This window comes from Natator depressus, chromosome 9 (genome assembly GCF_965152275.1).
Source record: "Natator depressus isolate rNatDep1 chromosome 9, rNatDep2.hap1, whole genome shotgun sequence".
In the NCBI taxonomy this organism is placed as follows: Eukaryota; Metazoa; Chordata; order Testudines; family Cheloniidae; genus Natator; species Natator depressus.
Genome location: NC_134242.1, coordinates 58,000,844 through 58,021,319, shown reverse-complemented (window position 1 = coordinate 58,021,319; position 20,476 = coordinate 58,000,844). Strand labels below are relative to the sequence as shown.

Here is a 20,476-nt window from a genome sequence, read left to right as displayed (position 1 = left end):
GGTGACTGGGAGCTCTGGACACTGGGCTGGCATTTCAGCTGCACAATGGGCTCTTGTGCTGCCCCAACGCTGCTGGGGAATCTGCGGGGAGAGCAAGAGACATTTTTCAGCTTCCTTTCTTTGCTGTGAGATGCATGTGACTGGGGCGGGGGAGGGAGGCAGGCCACGCCAAGCCCCGCTGGGCTGCTCAGCTCAGCATGCCTCCACCCCAGCCTGGCCTGTCTTGGGAGCACCTGGCCCCTTGGGGCAGAAGCCTCCTGTCCCACGGCGGATCCCCCACGGTTGATTCGACGGCTGCCCCAGGCCAAGATCCAACAGTTGCCAGGTTGGTTTTGTGGACCCGGGAGCACCAGACCCTTTGGAGAGTGGTACGAGCGCCGCTGCTGTATAACACCTTGGTCCCTAGTGCACTGCTTGTGGGGGAGGGGGAACTCGGCTTTCCTGCTTTGGGGTTTCCAAGCTCCACAAGCAGGGTTGGGTCAGGGTGGGGGAAGGGAGGCTCGGCTGTGTCTGGGGGCATTGATATGGAGAAGGGGCATTGATGGCCGATCCCCTTTGCAGATAAAGGAGCAGCACCGATGGTGTGGGCAGAGTGTGGGGGGGTCCCCATCTGGGACCGGTCCAGGGTCTGGTGTCCTCCCAACAGGGAAGCAGTTAAAGCCCTGGGGGACAGGAGTGCCAAAATGATGGGTGAGGAAGGGGGCATAGTGGAGGATGGGCACTGGGGCGTGCAGAGCGAGGGCTGGGATGGGAAGACCTGCCCTGTCTAACCTGTGCAGCCCGTGCTGGGGGAGAGTGGGGGTCAGGCACAGGGCTGGACCTGCTGTGTGATGTGCAGGTCGGCGTTGCCCTCGGTGGGTGCAGCAGACAGTGGCTGGAGCCCTGATAGCCTCCTGGGGGAGCAGGATCACCCCGTGGAGCTGATCCCTGGCCAGGACTCAAGGCACCTTCTGGCTTCTCCAGCGTTTACCAGAATCCCAGCTGCACTGGTGCAGCATGGCAGGAGGGCCCATAGGGTAATGTCTGAGGGATGGTGGGTGTCCACATGCCATGGTGATGGGCAGTGACTAGCAGTGCAGGACGGTGCCGCAGGATGGTGTGTTGTCACCAAGGCTGCCAGGAGCCATGTGGGGCTAGGCCCAGGGATGAGGGGTTGGAGGGTTGCTGGCGTGTTCTGCATGGCCTTTCTCCCACAGAGTGGGGAGGGCAATACAAGGCTGTGACCCTGGCGCTTGGGGCCAGGTGGGCCTAGCTCGCTGGCCTCCCCAACGGCCCTGGCGCAGGGTTACTCGCTCTGTCAGAGCGAGCTCGGGTGCTGCTAGCAGCCAGAGTCGGATCAGATCCATAGCTCTGGAACTCCAGCAGCCAGACCAGGGAGCTGCTGTCCTGGAGTGGGGGCGCCATGTGGGTGGGGGCCGCCAAGAGCTGCCAGGCTCTTCGGAGCATGCCCATCTAGCTGAGTATTGTGCTGGCCTCGTGAGTGGGCATAAATACCCCTCCCCGATGCACACTGGTGTTAGGCAGGGGGCTCCATGGCAGCCCAGGATGGGTACTCCAGTGTGAGTGAGTGGACCCTAGGGCCCAGTCTGCCCTGGGGCGTGGGGCACGTTGGCTCAGGCTGGCCACCCCGGGGCGGGAGCCCTGGGCTTTGCTCTGAGGCTGCTTGGTTTTTTCTGTTTGTGCTGCAATCACTGCATCCATGTTCTTCCCACCTGGTCTGTATTAACCCGGGTTCCTGAGGGCTGGGCAGGGTCGGGCGCTGGCAGGTCCCCCAAGGACTGTGTGTGGGAGAGTGGGCTGTTCAGGAGCTTGGGGCTTATGGTGTGGGAGGGGTTGGGGGTAATGTGAGCATCCACAGCACACTGGGGGGTAGCAGCTGCATGAGGGCCGGGACCCCCATCCACTTCAGGCCCACAAGCCAGCTCTGGGCAGGCTCCCCAGGTCGTGTTGCTGCTGGCTGTGGGAGTTCCTACAGCTTCCTCCTCCGCCACTGTTCCTGGCCACCATTTGAGGGGGGTACTGGGCCCCGGTTCTGATCCAGCACAAAAATCCCCATCCCCTAGAAAGCTGGGTTGAGACCCGAGACCCCCGTCACACCAGCGATCCTCTCTTGAGGCTCTTAGCAGGGTGATTTTCCTTAGTGAATGTCGCCAGCTAGACCGTCCTAGGTGGAGACGGAAGCTCTCTCGCTGTGGCCCCTTCTAGCTCGGTTTCCTTCCAGGCGCCTGCACAGGGGAGGCCAGAGTTGATTCTGGTGGCATGGGACATGCCCCTCTAGGAGCTGGGCTGTGAGCTCTGGGCCTCGCCCAGCAGCTGCATGATGGCTTCAGGCAGGACGCTGAGGCTCAGCGGGGGTACCCTCTTTCCTGAGCCAGCTGGGGTTAATAGCAGCCAACCTGGGAGCTGGTGTTGGACTGCCGTGCCCTGGGGCACGGGTGGTAAGGGGATCTGCTGGGCGTATAGGGATCAGGGCCAAGTGACATGCTCATGGAGCCGCATGCTCCTGGCTGGCCGCACTCCCAGGTGAGCACTTGAGAATGGCCTGTCCTGTCAGAGCCGGAGGAGGGATTTCCCCAAATGGCAGCCTAGCGCCCCATCAGCCAGAGGGGCCATCTCCCCTCAGCCAGCTGGGTGGGGGAGGGAGTCAGCTGCTGCCCCCCCCTCACTTCGTGCCCTTTAACCTCTTGTGTGCCAGGTTCAGTGATGGGTTCAAGCGTAATATGACTGGGATCGAGAGAAAACCTAGGGCTGTGGGAGGAGGAAACCGGATGCCTTCGACAGAGGGGGTACTGGGGCGGGGGGTGGGGAGCGGGCGGGCTGTGTCCAGCCCAGCCAGTCCATTCAGCTGTGTCTTGGTCTGCTGGTGGCTGTGCAGGGACATGTGTCCCCAGTGATATGCTGGCACCTTCCTTCAGACTAGAATGGGCCGTGTGTGTGTCCTAGGAAGGGGCGTGTGTGTGCGCGCGCAGTGCAACGCACCGGGTGTGAGAGATACACCATGTTGGGCTGGATTCCAGACACTTTCTGTGGACCTGGGTTTCCTTGTTTGATGGCTGGGTGCTTCTAGCAGCTCCATGGTGGGGCCTGGCTGGTAGGCTGGCTCAGAGCTTCTGCAGCCTGGGGTCCCTGTCCCTTCCAGCTACCCTGGGGCTGTTGCCTGTCTACTGCTCAGCCAGGCCCCTGGCCTTAGCCGGCCGAGACACTTGCTGCCAGACAGCTGGTCTCCAGGCGCTGTGTCATGGCGGTATGGGTTGGGGGCCCTGCTGCCACCTCCACCCCAGGAAATCATCTTCCCCCATCCCCAGCTTGGATTGGCGAGCAGGTGGGGAGGCAGGTAGAGGAGCTGAATGTCATCGCTGGGAGGTAGGAGGAGGAATGGGGGTGTATGTGGATTTTGTTGGCGATGGATGGGTAGGGTTGCCAACTTTCTATTTGCAGAAAACCGAACACCCTTGCCCTTCCCTGAGGCCCCTTCCCTGCCCTGTTTCTGAGGCCCCACCCCTGCTCACTCCATCCCCCCCTCCCTCCATTGCTCACTCTCTCCTACACTCGCTCATTTTCACTAGGCTGGGGCAGAGGTGCGGGAGGGAGTGGGGGGCTTGGGGTGCAGGATGGGTCTTTGGGCTGGGGCAGGGCGTTGGGGCACGAGAGGGGCTGCGGCTCCGGCTGGGAGTGTGGGCTCTGGGCTGGGGTTGAGGGGGTCGGAGTATGGGAGGGGACTCTTGAGTTCGAGTTTGGATGCAGGAAGGGGCTCAGGGCTAGGGCAGGGGGTTGGGGCACGGGGGGGGGGTGAGAGGTGTGGGCTGCGGGTGGTGCTACTAGTCTCAGGCAGCTCCCAGAAAGTGGCCGGCATCTTCCTCTGGCTCCTAGGTGAAGGCGCAGCCCAGCAGCTCCATGCGTTGCCCCTGTCTGCAGGTGCCGCCCCCGCATTTCCCATTGTCCTCGGTTCCCGGCCAATGGGAGCTACAGAGCTAGCGCTCAGGGCGGGGGCAGTGCATGGAGCCCCCATGGCCACACCTATGCCTAGGAGCCGGAAGGAGATGCCGGCCACTTCCCAGGAGCTGCGCGGAGCCGGGCAGGCACCCTGCCCACCCTGCTGCAGGTGACCAACTGGACTTTTAATGGCCTGGTCAGCAATGCTGACCGGAGCCGTCAGGGCCCCTTTTCGACCAGGCATTCTGGTTGAAAACAGGACACCTGGCAACCCTATGAATGGGGATGTAGGGGTGAAGGGGAGGGGTTGGCAGCAGGGGGGCTGTCACCTGGAGGCCTTCAGGCCCTGACTCCCGCAATGACTTTCCAGCCCCCACAATATATGCACCACCCTGCTCCCTACCTTAAAGGTTCCTGGCGGGACATCTCTATGGACATGGTGTGTTCCAAGCTCTGGCCTCGTGGCCCTGGCACCCCCATCGTTTGGTGAACTCCCAATCCCATGAGACCTCTGTCCTACAGTAGCTGGGCCTCGGGCTCCCCTCGAAGGCAGGAGAGGTGCCAGGGGGGCGCGGTGAGGGCTGGACAGCTGGATGTGTTGAAACGGGTTCCCTGCGTCACTGGCCAGGGCACTGGGGTATCCCCAGAAATCAAGGGCCTGGCCGCCCCACACCCCTCTGTGCGCGGGTGAGCGCAGTGCCCGGCCCATCTGACCATCTGGGCTGTCTTGGATCTGTGCCTAGGTTGAAGATGGGGGTAAGGCGGCCCTATCCCGCAAGATGCGGCCCGGGGACGAGCTGGTGAACATCAACGGCACCCCGCTGTACGGCTCCCGGCAGGAGGCGCTCGTCCTCATCAAGGGCTCCTATCGCACGCTGAAGATGATTGTGAGGAGGTAGGAGAGCGAGGCCCTGGCTGGTCTGTCCTAGCATGGAGAGTGGGTGAATTGTCCTAGAGCCAGCCCTGCTGGGGGTCTCCAGGCCCCAGGGAGGGCCACACCCTGTGGGCAGAGGGGAGAACCGTAGGAGAATCCAGGTGGCAGCAGTGTAAGGAGGGGTCCCCCCCCCAGAGATGCTGGGGGGCAGCGAGGGGCTGAGCTGACTGGGCCCTGGGTTGGTATGTCTGGGTGCTGTCAGGCCCCGTCCGGCCCAGTCAGGGGAGAGAACAGAGCAGTGGCGTTTCCCCGGCAGCCCCAGCCCCCTCGCACTCACTGCCCAGAGTTAGGGCTCCAGGCTAGAGGCTGCATCTGGGGATGGCTAGGAGCATGTGGCTGGGGGCGGGGTGTGTGCCTGGCTCACTGCCTTGCTGTGCAGGGGGGGCCATGGGACCCTGTCTCCCTTCTCTGCCAGTCCCCGCCAGGCCACCTCACCTGGGGATTGGGGAGGAGACGCTCTGAGCAGGGCTGTCCCAGCAGGTGAGGGCAGGGGGTTGGGGGAAACTGTGGGGGGTGTATGTCGGGCTTTCCCCATTTACAGAGGGGCAATGAGCCGGGTTACCTCTCTCCTGCACGTGGAGCCTCCTGGCCCCTGTTTGGTTCTACTGGGCCCCCCACTCCCCACAGCAGGCCCAGGCTCCCCTGCTAGCTGGGGGCAGCTCAGGAACCCCTCACAACCCCCTCCCTGCTCAGCCTGTCTCTTTGGAGGCACCTGAGCCCCAAACCCAGGGAGGGGGAGCAGTGGGGGTCGGACCCCCCCTTCCTCCAGCAGTCAGGTGTGTCTGTCTCCTCTCTGCTCTGAGAGCCCTGGGGCTGACCCCCAGCACCACCTTATCTCCAGACCCCCAGTGCCCTGCCCCCTTTATTTGGGGTGGGTGAGTCTAGCCGCGGGGGGTCTTACTGTCCTAATAGTGGCTGAGCTCTTGGGCAGGGGTCCAGGAAGCTGGGCAGGGCACCCCTGCCCCCCCACCCCCTGGGGCGCTGGCAAAAGTGTGAGGACTTGGGCGGAAGGCCTGGCTGGAGCCAGGGCCCTTTGCCCCTTTGGGCCTCCTGATGCCCCTGCCGGGAGGGAGGCAGCCTCGGTTGAGCTCCAGCAGCAAGCTCTGGTGTATGGGGGCCGAGATGGGTCTCTGCCTGGGCAGGGCTCTGGGCTGTGCAGCCCCAGGGAGCCCTAAAGCCTTTTGACTGTTTCAGCTTGCTCCTGCGATGCCAAATACCCAGGTGATGGGCCCCGGAAGAGGCTGGCCTGGGTGTGGATTCCTGTGTACTGGAGACCTAGGAAAGGCCCCTGCTCCTGGCTGTAAGGGGCCCTGGCTCAGTAGGGACCCCCGGTTCCAGGCCTGGTGAGCCCCAACCAGGGACTGGGTAGGCATTGGCCCTCCTGTCCTATGGTGCTCCCAGCCTGAGCCGCTGCTGCCCTCTGGTGGCTGGAATGTGACTGTTTTCTACCCTTTAGAAGTGCCTGGATTGGGGGTGTGGGGCAGGACACAGCACAGTCTGTTGGCCCCAGAGCCCTGGCGTGGTGTCAGGGATGGCTCCTTGCTGAGCCCCAGACCCTCGCCACTCCCAGGAGGGGTGGCTGCCCTGGGGCTGGCACCCAAAGTCTGGGCCCGAAGCCTTTCCTGAGCACTGCGGCAGCAGGGCTCCTTGCTTGGGGAGAGGAGCCCCTGGACTCGGGATGGCCCATTGGCTTCTCCTGCCAGGGCCAGCGCAGCCAGGATCCCCATGCTCCATCCCTCGACCACAGGCAGGGAGATAGCTGCAGACGTGTGGCACTGGCTGGGAGGGGACGCCCCAAGGGACCCAGGATCTCTGACCACAGTGCCCCCTTGCCCCCCGAGGAACCATTTCCCTGGGCCAGAAGGTCTCCCCGATGAGCCCAGATCAGCCCGCAGAACCCGGCGCTTGCTGCGGCTGTGGGGCTGCTCAGTGCCAGTGACATGGGCTGGGGGCTCTGCCCGGGGAGCTTCACCTGTGGCTGGAGGATTGGGGGAGGGTGAAATGACCCTGGCCCCGAGCTCTGAGCTGAGCTGGCTTTCAAGGCTCCAGCCACGTTTCCTGCCCCCTGCCAGGGCTCCCCTAACCCACCTGGCCCTGCCACCCTCCCCAGAGCTGAGGCTGCAGGGCTGCCTGTTCCCCTTGATCTCTTCCAATCTCCACCCCCCTGTGACCTCCTTCTTCCCGGGCTCTTCCCACGGCTTCCTGTGCGAGGGCGAGGGCCGGTGGTGGGGGGCAGCCAAGCCCAGCTGCTTCGGGCAGGGAAGCGGCTGCAGCTGTTGTGGTTTGTTTTGTTGCAATCAGCACTAGTGCTGGAGCGAGTCCCCGGGCAGAGCCCACAGCCTCCCCAACTCTGGCTGGGGTCTCCCTGGGACAGGGTGCTGGGTGCACCCTGACATCAGGGCCTGGCTGGCCTGCCTGGTCAGAAGGTGACCTGGCGGCTTCGTGCTGCCTTGTGGGGCAGCCGTGGCCCCTCACAAATGGCTGCGGGAGATGTTGGCAAAGGCAGCCCCTGGGCATGCCAGCCAGAGATCCCTTCTCTAGCCCTGTGGCCCTTGGCATTGTGGGAAGCAGCTACTGGGAAGAGGAGGGGAGCACTAAGGCCATGCATAGGCCCTGCTCTCCCCTGCAGCTGGAAATACTCCCTGATCCCCAGGACAGCCCGTCTTGGCCGAGAGCCTGTGGGTGCAAGGATGGTCCCCTTTCCTCCAGGGCGCTAATGACTCTTGGGATCTGAGTCCCTTGCGAGGAGCAGGGCAGGGGCCTGTCTGGGAGCCTGCTGGTCCCACTGACTCAGTGTGGGGCTCTTGGGCCAGCGGGGCTGGTGCTGGCGGCTCTGCTCCTGCCCGCTGTCCCATTTCCTCCTCATGGCTACTCACGGAGCCAGGAAGCCCTGGGATGCTCTCCAGCCCCAGCCAGCTCCCTCCCTGTTTTCTCTCCCATATGGCAGCGAATTCCTTGCTGTCCAGAGCTTATCTCCCCTGAACATCGCTTCCTCACTCCCTTCCTGGCTGCTGCGGGTGCCCGGGAGCAGGTAGACGATTGGCCGCTGGACCTGGGGGTGGGGCTCTCCGGACCGGCAAAGACTCCCGGAGAGCACTGGGATTGGGGTCGGCAGCCACAGTGCTAGCAGAGGCTGCCTCGTGTGGCACAGCCAGCGAGCGAGGGCACTGTCTATGTGGTCTGATGTGGCACCCAGGCTCGTGGCTCCACAGCACGGGGGGGTTGGGCTGTGCTCCTGCGGGAGGCGTTAGGGGCAGCAGGTCGGCCACGAGGGACGCAACGCTCTAGTCTTTGGGGACACCCAGCCCAGATCTCTCTGGAATCCCGCATCCATGGTGAGTACGGGGCCTTGGGCTGGCAGGGCTCCACTGGCTCCTGGCACTGATAGCCCCTTACAGCCTATCTCTGGGGAGCAGCCTGGTTTGCCCTGGAGGGAGCCAGGCCCAGTGGGACATGGGGAAGGATGGATGCCCTGCTTCTTGGCTTGTGCCTTGCCGAAGTTGGCAACTTCTGCAGGAGACGTGGGGCACAGCTCGGGCTCCCCAGCACTGCTTGTCCTGCGGCATTCAGACAGCTCTTCTCTGGGGCCCTGCATAGCACCTGCCCCCTCTCCCACTGGAGTGTGCCTGAATCCTGACAGAGCATCACCTCCTGTAACTCCCATGCTGAGCACACGGCTCTGCCGGTGCCCCTCACTCCCGATCTGCAGCCCCCTGCTAGCCCAGTCCTGGGCTCCACCCCAGCTCCGCCGGTGCCCCTCACTCCCAAACCACAGTCCCCTGCTAGCCCAGCCCTGGGCTCCTCTCTACACAGCTCTGCTGGTGCCCCTCAGTCCCGACCCATAGCCCCTGCTCTCCCAGCCCATGGCTCCCCACACACACAGCTCTGCCAGAGCCCAGGCCCCCCCTCCACCACCCCTCTGTCCCAGTCCTGCCTCACACAACACAGAAGCAGCTGGTCTTGCCCAGTCGTGGGACAGTTTCATGATGTAGCCAAGCCCCTAAGGTTCCTAATGCTTTTGAAGCCCGTTTCACTCAATGCCAGTCTGGGTGGAGTCAGGGTCTCCTGAGAAGTGGCATGTTCCCCTGCACTGCGCCCTGTCTTTCCAGGCCTGGCAAGGGGCTTGTGGCTTGCCCGTGGCTGGCTGCTGCAGTCATCTCTGCCTCCCCTCACAACTCAGGATGCAACCTGCAGGGCTCAGCAAGACCCCCTCTGATCTTGGTACTGCCCTCGACTGGGCAGCATGGGCACCTCGGCCTTATCCCCCGAGGTCTGCAGCTGGATGAGGGGCTGCCCTTGCAGATCAGACCAAAGGCAACGTCTGGGGCACGCAGCTGCTTGGAGAAGCCTAGACTGGGCGGCTGTTCCTGGAGGAGCCAGGGGCTCAGGGCCAGCACTGGGGCGCCAGGCCATGTGCCAGCGGTTCCTTGCTCAGTGCCAGCTAACAGTGGTGGTGCATGGCTGTGCAGGGACGGGTCAGGGCATTCCAGGCTGGGCCCCCAGCCCCTGCGCCATGGCACCATGTGGCCTGGCACAGCTTTCTGTGCCCATCCCTCACTGGGCTGGGCTGCCACAGGACTCATGTGGTGCCCTGTAGTGGAACAACTGAGCCTACCCTCTGGGCTTCCTGGGGGTGATTCTGACACCCTCCCCCCCCCCCCCCAAGTTGTGCGCCTGCCAGGAGCACGTCTCCCCGCAGGAGCGGGCAACTGTGCGGTCCTGCTGTGCTGGCCTGGCACCGACCCCACGGAGCCCATAAATCCTGGCATTATTGCCATGCTATCAGCACGCGGTCCCTGACCCCCATACAACAGCTTCCTCTACACTTCTCGCCCGGCACCGCCTGCACGTCAGCGTCTCCGGGATTGGGATCCCAAGTCCCTCGCCCCGGAGAGCAGGGAGACGGCTCTGCAGGGCCCACTTCTTCCCTGAGGGGCTGGGCTGGCCTGGCGTGAAGTCATTCTCCCCCTGGCTGCTCCCTCCTGCAGCATTTGTTAATAGCACAGCACGGCCCTGTGCTGGGAACCCGGCTGGTTCCCGCTCCCAGCCCTGTCCTTCTGGTGTCAGTTTCCCCTTGCTCCTGTTCATTGTGTCGCACCGTGCTGGACCTTGGTTTCTGTTCAGTTTAGCCTGGGCCGCGGGGCTTGTGCTGAACCAGGGTGTGACGCTGTTGTGTAGGGCTCTGGGGCACTGAGCAGCTCCAAGGCTCTGCTGAGAGTCCCCTTCCCTCCCCCCGTGGGGCATTGTGCGTGGCAGGCCCAGGGGCTGGGAAGGGGGATGAAAGCCAACTCAGCCAGCACATAGTTCATGCTGACTCCTCTGTCTCCTTCCCTCCATGCCACTTCGTCCCCCAGCACCCTGCCCTACCCCACGTGCTGTCGGGATGCTCAGGCTGGGGCAGCAGTAACGTGCCATCGCAGGGAGTCTCTTGGCCTGGCTCTGGGAGCCTGGGGTCGAATCCCACCATTGGCCTGTGAGTGCGGTGCAGGACCCTGTACTGCTGGTGGAGAGCTTGTGTGTGCAGCCAGGCCCAGCTAAAATGCCCCTGTTTGCTCTGTGGGGGCAGGGTGCTGCAAGTCTGGGTGCTCCTGTGGGTGGCAGTTTGGCTACCTACCCTGGTAGCCCAGTGGCAGTCAGAGGGCTCCCAGTCTCCCCATGGGATCACCCAAGGCTGTGAATTACTGGGGGGATTTGCCTGACTTCTGCCCCCTGCCATCCAGAGCCAGGCCTGGGCTAGTGCTCTGTGGAGGTGGCTGGGATCTTTATTTAGGGCCCTGCCCTGGCTTCCTGGTATGAGCCCGACTTTCCAAGTTGTCCTACCTATTGGAGCAATGCCCATAGAGGGTGGGGGTGGGGCTGCCTGGATAATCCCCAGCACTCAGCCAGTATGAGTCCAGCCCGCAGAAATCATGAGACTGGCTTAAAATTTAGGTGTTAGACCCGAAGCTGGTTCCTCCGTCTCCTGGCGTCTGAGCCTGGTGGAGCCCCTTCGCCAGCTCTTCTTCCCAGCCACCAGGGCTAAAACCTGGTTTTTCAAAATCTCACACTGAGGGCCGAGCATAATCCCATGACTCCAGGAGCTGGGGCTTGAGGATATCCCAGGCTTTGGGGTACTGTGCTGGAAAGGGAAGGTGCAGTGCGTGGGGAGAATGGGGACTGAAATTCTCATCACCCAAAGGGTGGGGGGGGCATTTATCCCAATAGCGCTGGCTCCTCCTCTGCCTCTTGGAATGTTGTGGGGGGAGGGGTCCCCCCATTGTTTCAGTTGGTGGGGAGCAGATCCCTGGCCCTGCTGGCAGAGAGGCAGGAGTGGGGAGAGCCATGAGGGGCAGCCTGGAGAAAGGGCTTCCGTGCCCTCGATGGCTTTGTCCGCCTGGTGGAAGGCACCCACTCCCCACCCCCGCGTGCCAGCAGCTCCCAGCCCTTCGCTCAGAGGGACGGGAGCTCCCCCAGGATGGGGAGCGTGGGATGCCATCCTCTGGGCTGGGCAGACACAGGGTGAGAGAGGACGCCCCCAAAGACCCCAGTAAGCTAATGGGGAACTCCTCCGGGATGTCCCGTCCATTCTGCTAAGGAAGCCTCTCTGTGGAGGACGGGACAGGAAGTTCTCCAGGAAGTGAGCTCAGCCCAATGCCTCAGCCCGGTTTCCTCTCCATTCTTGGCTCTGTGCTGCTCTTGGCAGGAGGAACGTGCCCGTCATCAGGCCCCACTCCTGGCACCTGGCCAAACTCTCAGAGGTCCGGACCGAGGCTGCCACCATGCACTGTCCCTCCGACGCCTTCAGCTTGTCTTGGCACTCAGGATGTGACTCCAGGTGAGTCCCACAGCAGCTGGGGTGTAGCCCAGTGTGTGCCACTGGCTCTGCCTGCCTGGACTCGCTGCCCTGGGCACCTGAGAGCCCTCTGGGTGGAGGAGCCCTGGCAGGTGCCTGGCTCTAAAATGCCCCCTTGCTGGAGCAATCCAGACCCAAGCTAGCTGCTCCCCACCTCTGGAGCCCCTGCCTTGGGCTGCCTCTGGGCCTCCGGTGCTGGGCCGGGGCCCAGCAATGGCCGCTTGGTTGCCAGCCAGGCATAGGTGGCACCGGGTTAGCTGAGGCTGATTTTGAGCCTGGACTCATTTCTCTTCCCTGGAGGATTGCAGAGGGCAGAGTTAAGGCCAGCCATGCTCCCCAGAGCTGCCCAGGAGCAGGTCCCTTAGATGTGAGCTTTGCTGTCACCCTGGCCCTCGGGGTAATGCAACCCGTTTGTCACCGTGTCTTTAGCCCTTCAGTTCCCTGGCTGAGCTCTGCCTTAGTGTTCTCTGTGCCTGGGCTGTGGGGAAAACATCCTTGTCCTGCTGCGACACAGAGGGCTCGGACCAGAGGGCCACATGGCCCCTGTGACACGCCATTAGCCAGCTCTCCAGAGCACGCTTTATCCCAGCATGAGTGCATGTCTCACCCTGGAATTTTCCACCTTGGTCTGGGTTGTCTCCAAGCTCAGCACGTTCTTCCCCTGCTGGCCTGGCTGGCTGCTGCCCCGCCTCCCACTGGGGCCCTTTGGCACTGCCACAGGGCCCCCTAGGCCCGTTCTGACAGGAGGAACTGCCCTGTTCCGTGGCTGTCTCCCTGTCTTCCCTGGGGATGGTTCCCCCCTTTTTCCAGCTCTGGTTTGTTCTGCTGAGCTCCGATTCCTGAGCAGGAAGGGTGGCGGGCCAGAGCTGGCTGCATTGCGAGCACGGAGCTCACAAATCCCAGCTGTCTTGGCTAAGTGGGGGGCTGCGAATGCCACACTGCCCACAGTCTCAGAGGACAGGCGAGAGCATGCTGCGGGCCCAGTGGATCCCCTCCCCTCCCCCTGCAGGCCAAATCCTGCCCTCACTTATGTGCAGTAATTCTGGCTGCGACCCCTGTCGCCTCGGAATAGGAACTAGCATCCTGGGGCTGGGTGAAGGGCAGTGAGACGAGCGGAGCTGGGATGGGCAGATGCAGATGCTTCCGGGAGCATCACCTGGCTCTGCCCACCACTTAATCCACCGAACAGGGAGATACCTGATGCAGGCAGCCCCTGCCCACGGTGGGGCCAGGGCAAGGCTGGAACCAACCATCCCCAGTGGGGGCAGGCAGGAGGCCCCACCCCTTGTTGCACCAGCTTCTTGCCCCACTCCCCCCTGGGCCCCCTGTGCAGTGCCCACAGGGGAGCGACTCCTTCCTGACCGTGGCAGGGGAGCTGCCCAGGAGCTTGCCAGTGTTGTGTGAGCTTGCAGAGCTGGGGTGTTTGAGGGGTGCATTGGGCCAAGGGGCATCTGGTCTATACCTGGCCTGTGAATGGCACCATGCGGCACAGGCCGGGTTTCCTCTGCCCATGGCGCTGGGGGGGAGGATGTTTGCCCGGTGCCGCTCACACTTGCTGTGTCTCTCTCCAGTGACCTGTCCTTGCAGTGGGCCCAGCTGTCTCGCCATTGCAGCACAGAGAAGAGCAGCTCCATTGGAAGCATGGAGAGCCTGGACCCGCCCAGCCAGACCTACTACGAGGGCAGCCTCTCGCCCGTGGACCAGAGCATGTACCAGAACAAACGTGACTCTGCCTACAGCTCCTTCTCAGCCAGCTCCAACGCCTCGGACTATGCCCTGTCCCTGCGCCCCGAGGAGACCTCCTCCACAGACTCCATCCTCCAAGGCCTGGGCCCCAGCCGAGCCCAGGAGGGGCGCTACCTGCAGACAGGCAGTGAGGGGGCAGATGTCTCCTGCCAGCTGTGTGGGCACCTGGCACCCAACGCCAGGCCCTCCTCGTGCCCCCACGAGAGCAACCTGTCAGGCTCCTCCAAATCAGGCGCCCCTCCCCAGCCCCCCGTCAGGAGGGACAGCCTCCGGGCCTCCAACCCCCAGCCGGCTGGCACCGAGCGACGCCGGGCCTCCGCGCCCGCCGATGTCCTGCACCTGCCGGGCAGGTGGACCTCGGACACCTCGCTGTGCCTGCGAGACAAGGAGCCCGAGGGGGTTGGAGGCCATCCGAAGGAGCACCTGTCTGCCGACCAGTACTACATGCTGAGCTCCCACCTGGACATGGAGCAGCTGTTAGGGGAGAGCACAGAGCATCCCCACGGAACTGCTCGTGGGCAGTGCCAGGACAACGGTGCCCACGAAGGAGAGCCAGGCACCAACGGTGACCCTCCCCCATCTCCTCGGAAGGGGCACCGGCACAGCGCCCCTGAGCAGCTGCTGGCATCCCAGCTGCGCTCCCTGACTGTAGCCACAGGCAGCAGCTGCTGGGATACCCAGGTGCAGGACAGGCACCAATGGACTGTGAACCCGCTGCACTTGGAGCAGCCATGCCCTGGCCGACAGACAGAGGATGCCAAAGAGCAGCTGTGCGGGGATCCGGCCATGGGCACAGACCGGGCTGACGACCACACGACACAAGCCCAGCACTCCCCCAGCTGGGCCCAGGACTCCTGCCACAGCCAGGGGCCGTACAGGTGTTACCCAGAGCTGGAGAGATCCTGCAGCACCCCCGGTGAGTCAGCCACACCTCCGCAGCCTGCTGGCCTGATCCCCACATGCAGCTCCGAGGCACTGGTGGAGGAGGGGAAGGAGTCCGGGGAGAGCAGGCCATGTGCCAGGAAATTGGGCCCTTCTCATCAGCGATCGGCCCAGCTTCGGCGCCGGAGCGAGCGCTTCGCCACCAACCTGCGCAACGAGATCCAGAGGAGGAAGGCCCAGCTGCAGAAGAGCAAGGGCTCTGTGGCTCTGCTGTGCGGGGAGGAGCCAGTGGAGGAGACTGACGAGCCGTGTGAGAGCCCTCCTAATTCCTCAGCCCTGCCACAGGGCAGGCTGCCTAGCTCAGGCATGGCACGAGCCAGAGCCAAGTGTCTGAGCCCCACGTCGGGTGTGGCGCCTGCTGGGGAACTTGGCAGGAGCCCCGGCTGCCCAGCTGACAGGAGTGCCCCCACCCCCCAGTCTGCACGGAAAGGCCCCAGCCCCCCTGCCCCCGACAGGGAGAAGCACAGGGCTCCGGCAGCTGGGGGCCGGTGGCGGTGGTCTCCAGAGCACAAGCTTCAGCAGGCCCTGAGCCCTGGGGAGGCGTACGCCAAGGGGCCGGAGGCGCCTGCCTCCCCGCTGCGTCTGGCGGAGGATGCTGTCCTGCTGCCCTTTGCTGACCGGAGGAAGTTCTTTGAGGAGACCAGCAGGTGCGTGGGGCGCCTCCCGGCCCGGCACAGCAAGCCCCCCAGCTTCCGGCCGAAGGCAGCCGAGCCGCATGCCTTTCAGCCACTGAGCGCTGAGTGCCGGGAGCTGCGGCGCCGTTCCGTGGACCAATCGTACCCACCCCTGTCGCCTGGGCGGCAGAATCTCCCCGCCTACTCTGAGTGCTGCCTGGAGCCGCCTGTGTGCTATGCCGGCCTCCCGCGGCATGCCGAGTTCGAGTACCTGCGGCCCTTTGCCCGGGCCTGTGCCGGGACGGCCCCACTGCGTTGCGAGCCTTGCCTCTACTGCTCCGGCGACATGTGCCCCACACTGCTGCAGAGGAACATGCAGCCCAGCCACCATGGCTACCGCTGCCACCCCCACCCCTGGGTGCCACGGTGCTCTGACTGCTGCTGCTCTGTTCCCCACAAGGCTCTGGAGGAGAGCGAGCCCTGGCCTGGGAGGAAGGCGTTCTTGCCGGTAAGAGATCCTCCCTGCAAGCGGTCCCTGGTGCCAGGTGGGCGGGCCATGTGGCTGAGCCTGGCCCGGCTGAGTATCAGCTTGTGGAGAGGTGCAGGGGAAGGCTGTCAGGGGGATTTGTCTGTCTGTCCCTGGGGATGGGGAGCCAACCCTGCTTAAACGCTAGGAGTTGCTGCCTCCTTCACCCTGCCTCACCCTGAGCCCTTTGCGCCATGCCAGCCACTGACAGCAGGAGGCACCAGTCCCCTCCCAGGCTGTTTGAAGCTGTGGGGCAGGGGGTGTTGGAGCAGGGCAGGGGCAGAGTTCCTGGGAGGCAGTAGGGGACAGGGGAAAATGCGTATTGCGTGACTGCATTTGATCCCCAGTGGTTCCCCAGCTTAGGGAAGGGGGTCTGTCTGGCACATGCCTGGTGTGTGTGGGAGGAATTGTGTACCCCTTGCCTGTGACCTGCCCACCTCTGCCAGGACAGCGACTGGCATCCCCTGCCATTTGTGTTTAACTCAACCTTCTCCAGAAATGTGCCATGGGGACCCCCTTGCCCCCTGCCACACATGCCCCTGCCAAGCCTGGAGCAGGCAGCCGGTGTCCCTCTGGCACCCCTAAGTGCTGCTCCTACACTGGTGGAGAGGGGAGGGTGAGGAGTCAGGATCCTCATGGCTGTGCCCCCCTGGCCAGCAGACTGCTAGCTGCGGGCCAGGGCAGCGGGAGCCCAGGGAGGGAAGCGGTGGGTCTGAGCCAGGGCAGGATGGAGCTTTGTCTCTCCTGGCCTGGGGGCACAGCCGGGGAGCGTTAGCCAGGGGATTACTCACAAATGGTGACGCTGTGCCCATCAGCCCTTCCTCCTCCCACCCTGCCATGTGTCCCCATACCATTGGGGTGGCATGAGCATGGGAGAGGGCTGCATGGCAGCCCATGTAGCCGCTGGGCACCTTGGCATTGCTGGCTGGCAGAGCTGGCTGGAGAACAAGACTCCGGCACAAGAAGCATTGTGGTTGTATTTCTGTTAAACCCAGCGCTGTCTGCAGACCAGAGCCTGAGAGAGCTGCAGCCTGGCATCAGGACGCTCACCGGGGGGGACCCCGGTTCAAGGGTGCCTGATTCAGAGCAGCCACTTGAACCCGGGTTTCCCATGTCCCAGGTGGGTGCCTCACCTGCCAGGCTGCTGGCTGTTCTGACCTCTCCTAGATTCCATCCCGGACCCCAGAGAGTTTCTGCCACACATTTTTGTTTGGCTGAATCTGCCTTGTCTGACCCCCCGCCCCTGCCAACCACCCATCCACGTGCCAGCTGGCACCATCCTGCCAGTGGCCTGTTTGTGGCTATGCCCTGCTGTGTCACACGTCCTTCCTGGGGGCGTCACGCTCTCCTGTCAGTGCAGGCTGCTGGCAGTGGCAGGACGTTGGTGGCCCTTGGCTGGGGGTGACTGGAGACAAGAGGGATGGGTGGGGGGTGTCGTTTCCTGGCAGGGCCTCAGACCCCAAGGGGGCTGGTGTCCTGAGGGCTGGGTTGAGGCCCTGGTGCCTGCCCGGCTCTCCCTCTCATGCCCCGCCCAGCTCCATATCTGTCGGGCTCTGACAGGACCTGCCTGGCCTGCTGCGCTTTGGTGGCCGGAGCTGCCTGCGTGAGCCAGTGCGAGCCCTGAAGCTCTACTGCCCAGGGAGCCTTCCCCAGTGCAGTCCCTCCGCAGCAGCTGGGAACCAGCCCTGCAGCCCAGCCCCACGGAGGGAGGGCAAACAGGCTCAGCAGGTTTGTGGCTCTACGGGAGGGCGGTGGGGGGTGGCGAGCGCTAAGCTGGCTGCCAGGACGATGCGTTTCCTTGCTGAGACTCTGCCCTGGTCTTTGGGACTGTGAGCGGAAAATAGCCCCTGTCCTGCTCCTGGGATGTGAGGGGTGGGGGGCTGGAGAGCACCAGTGGGAGGGGCGGGCAGCTCGTCCTGGCCATCTCACTCCTCTGATTCTTGTTTGCAGGAATTTCCTCTGGAGGAGTGGGAGCCTGGGGTGATAAACAGGAAGGGCAGCCAGTCAGTGAGGTAAGGGCTGCGGGGGGGGGCAGGTTCCTACTTGGCAGGAGCCTTTGATGTGGGGCTGGGGTGTGGGGTCACCGATAAAATGGCCAGCCAGCAAAGGGGACAGAGGCTGCCTGTGACACTGGATCTCATGGAGAGCCCCGTGCACCCCGGATGGAGTCCCCAGCACTCAGCTCACCCAAACACTTTGCTGGGACACTGCCACTTCCAAGTGGTGGCCTGGTGGCTTGGGTGGGGCAGTGGCCCTGCCCTGCAGTACCTGCTCGGTTGGGCTATGGCGGGGGGCTGCTCCCATCACCAGCCCAGGCTCCTACCTGCTCCCCCCTCCGGGGTGCTGTTGATGGAGGAGAGGGGTCCCTCCTGGCCAGCGGGGAGCACCTGTGGTGGTTCAAGGCTTTGAAGGTAGACAAGGGGATGAGAGCTCTGAGGAAGAAGCCCCAGAAAGTGCCGGGGTCCTGAGTTAGCAGCCCGGGCTGGGGGTATCATGTGCTGCAGGCCGTGGTGGGGGCCACACGAAGGGTGGGGGTGTCTCCCAGCATGTTTTAGCTGTGCTGGAGCTGGGGCCATCCCATGTGGCCCTGGTGTTAGGGCCCCAGCTGTGGGGAGTGGGTCGAGCTGAGCCTGGCGTGGAGGGGACATGGTCCAAGTGCAGGCTGGGGGGCCAGGCCAGGAGCAGCAGCCCATGCTAGTGCCATGTTGTAGGAGCAGGTTGAACTCAAGTCGATGAGTTGTGCCAGGCTGGAGCCAAGTGAGCCAGCTGAAGCAGGGTCAGTGGAGCTGAGACTGGGTGAGAGGGCAGGAGCGGAGCAGGGACCAAGGACACGGAGCAGAGCTGGGCCAGGAACCGGGAGCTAGGCAAGGGACCAGGCGTGCACAGCAGGGTCTGTTAGCAGCAGCAAGCCAGGGATCTGCCCAGCTGCACTGACAGCCTCCAGGTGTTTTTTCTTAAGCAGCGTGCCTGGGCCAATCCAGAGCACAGGAGGCTCCAGCAGCCAGCACCTCCTTGCACAGGACAGCCAGTGGGGCTTGCACTGTGGGGCTCAGAGGAAGCTGTTTCCTGCTTTGCCGGAGCTGTGAGGTGGCGGGGTGGACACCATAGCAGATCTGGCTTCCAAGCCCACAGATCCTCCCTGGATCGCCAGCTGGCCCATGGGAGTGACTGTGCCCGGGGAGCCGCTCTGCATGCAGTGCTATGGGCCAGGGCACAGGGTTGGCACCTGGGTCGTGCTGCTGCTTCTCTCACGAACCCAACAACAAAGCTCTGGGCACATGGCCAGAGAAACCTGCAGCCTTGCTGCCAGCGCTGAAAGGCCCTTTTTAACCTCGGCCCAGCCGTCAGCCCCGAGGAGCCAGGAGGAGTCCATGTCTCCGCGCACACGCTCTCACAATCCATAGGATCACCAGAGTCTAACTAGGGCCTCACCGTTTCAGTGTCTGGGACAGGCAGGCAGCCTGCTGTTGGGGCTTCCCAGGGTGCTGCTTCTGCAGGAGGCCTGGGGATTCTGTCAGCAGGATTCCCTGCCAGGATAGCCGTTTGGTACAGCCCTGGCTGTGGTGATTTGTGGTGAGCTTCCACCCATCAAGGAGGTGCCTGAAGTGCTGTTTCCAGGCAGATGAGCGCCAGTAAATCCCCACACTGAGCACATGAAGGCTGCACAGCCAAGCAGGGAAACACTGAGAATGTTGTCATCTTGGGCCAAGATTTTCAAAAGGGCAATCCACAGCTTAGGGCCCCAAATCCTACTGAGGTGCCTGGGCCCAGATCCCCAGAGGTCCTTAGGCCCCTAACTCCCATTGACATCAATGGGAGTTAGGTACCGAAATATCTGTGAGGATCTGGGCCCTGAATAACAGCTGATTTTCAAGAGTGCAGAGCACTGATCTGCTCCGTTAGCCTGGGTTCTGAAGAGCCTCCCAGGTACCCCTACAATGCAGATGATAGACTGTAATCCAGAAAGGCTGGCTAAAATCAGCCCTGGTATTGGGGAGTTAGATTATTCTAAGGGATTTAGGAGCAGGAGTCCCACTAAAAGTCTTGGTGCCGAACTCTGGAGGGGCTGAGTTTTAGGCATCTGTTGGTTTAAAATCTCAACCTAAATTTCCCAGATCTGATTTTGGTTTGGAAGCGAAATCCCAAATGCTCGGCAGGCACTGTGGAAAGCCAAGCTAAGGCAAAGCAAACAGCCTGTCCTCTGCCCTGTGCCTCCTCCCATGTGGACCCTGCTAAGAGCCGAGGGCCAGGACTGAACCTTTCAAGTAATTTTCAACAGTTTGAAAGTAACAATGAAACATGCCCGGTCAGCGCTGGCTGTGAGCAAGGTTGTGGACAGCCTAGCTCGCCTTGCAGCATTTCTCACACAGGCACGCTTCGGGGCCCCGCAGATCTGCCTTAGTTGAACACAAGCCGCCGGTCTTGGTCCAGGAGAGTTGGCTGGAGATCTGTCTGGCCCTTCCACGCTGAGCTGTGTTTGGTGCAGCACGTGACGTGGTGGGTCAGTCCCTGTCCTGGGGTAGCCAGTTCTCTGTTGCATGCAGTGGACTAAGGAGAGGGGGGCAGGTTAGTGGGTGAAGCTGAGAGGTGGCCATGCCATGGGCTCTGAATTAGACTGCAGGAGGGATCTGGGCTGTGACTGGAGGCAAAGGGTGAGGCGATGCAGCACATTCCCAGAGGTGGGGTCAGCAGAGGAGGCTCAAAGGGCTAGGCAGGCTATCCAGGGAACAGGAGCCACATGCCAGGCGAGTCCACCGTGCTCTGCCCGAGATTTGGGCTGATACACTAAGGCTGGTATCAGGGTGACACTGTTGTACTGGGAGAAAGTGCCTTGTTCAGGTACAGCTGTTCTGCTTCCAGGTGGAGCCAGCCGGTGTGGGGTAAGCACGTTTACAGTTGTGACTGCGGGGCCAGGTTACCTCGGTGGGAATCACTCAGGTTTGTGTGTG

General features: G+C 63.1%; 1 protein-coding gene across 2 annotated transcripts in view; it reads left to right on the top strand.

Moving 5' to 3' along the window:
* SHROOM4 (shroom family member 4) overlaps window positions 1-20,476 on the top strand; it is a 55,515-nt gene that overhangs the window by 26,600 nt on the left and 8,439 nt on the right. Inside the window, exons 2-5 of one of the 2 annotated variants that reach the window (XM_074964314.1) lie at window positions 4,677-4,828; window positions 11,550-11,681; window positions 13,271-15,509; window positions 17,478-17,539. In XM_074964314.1, the coding sequence (XP_074820415.1) occupies window positions 4,677-4,828; window positions 11,550-11,681; window positions 13,271-15,509; window positions 17,478-17,539 (2,585 nt within the window). Of the gene's footprint in view, window positions 1-4,676; window positions 4,829-8,091; window positions 8,203-11,549; window positions 11,682-13,270; window positions 15,510-17,477; window positions 17,540-20,476 lie in introns of those variants that run through there. The other variant, XM_074964315.1, reaches the window with a different exon arrangement.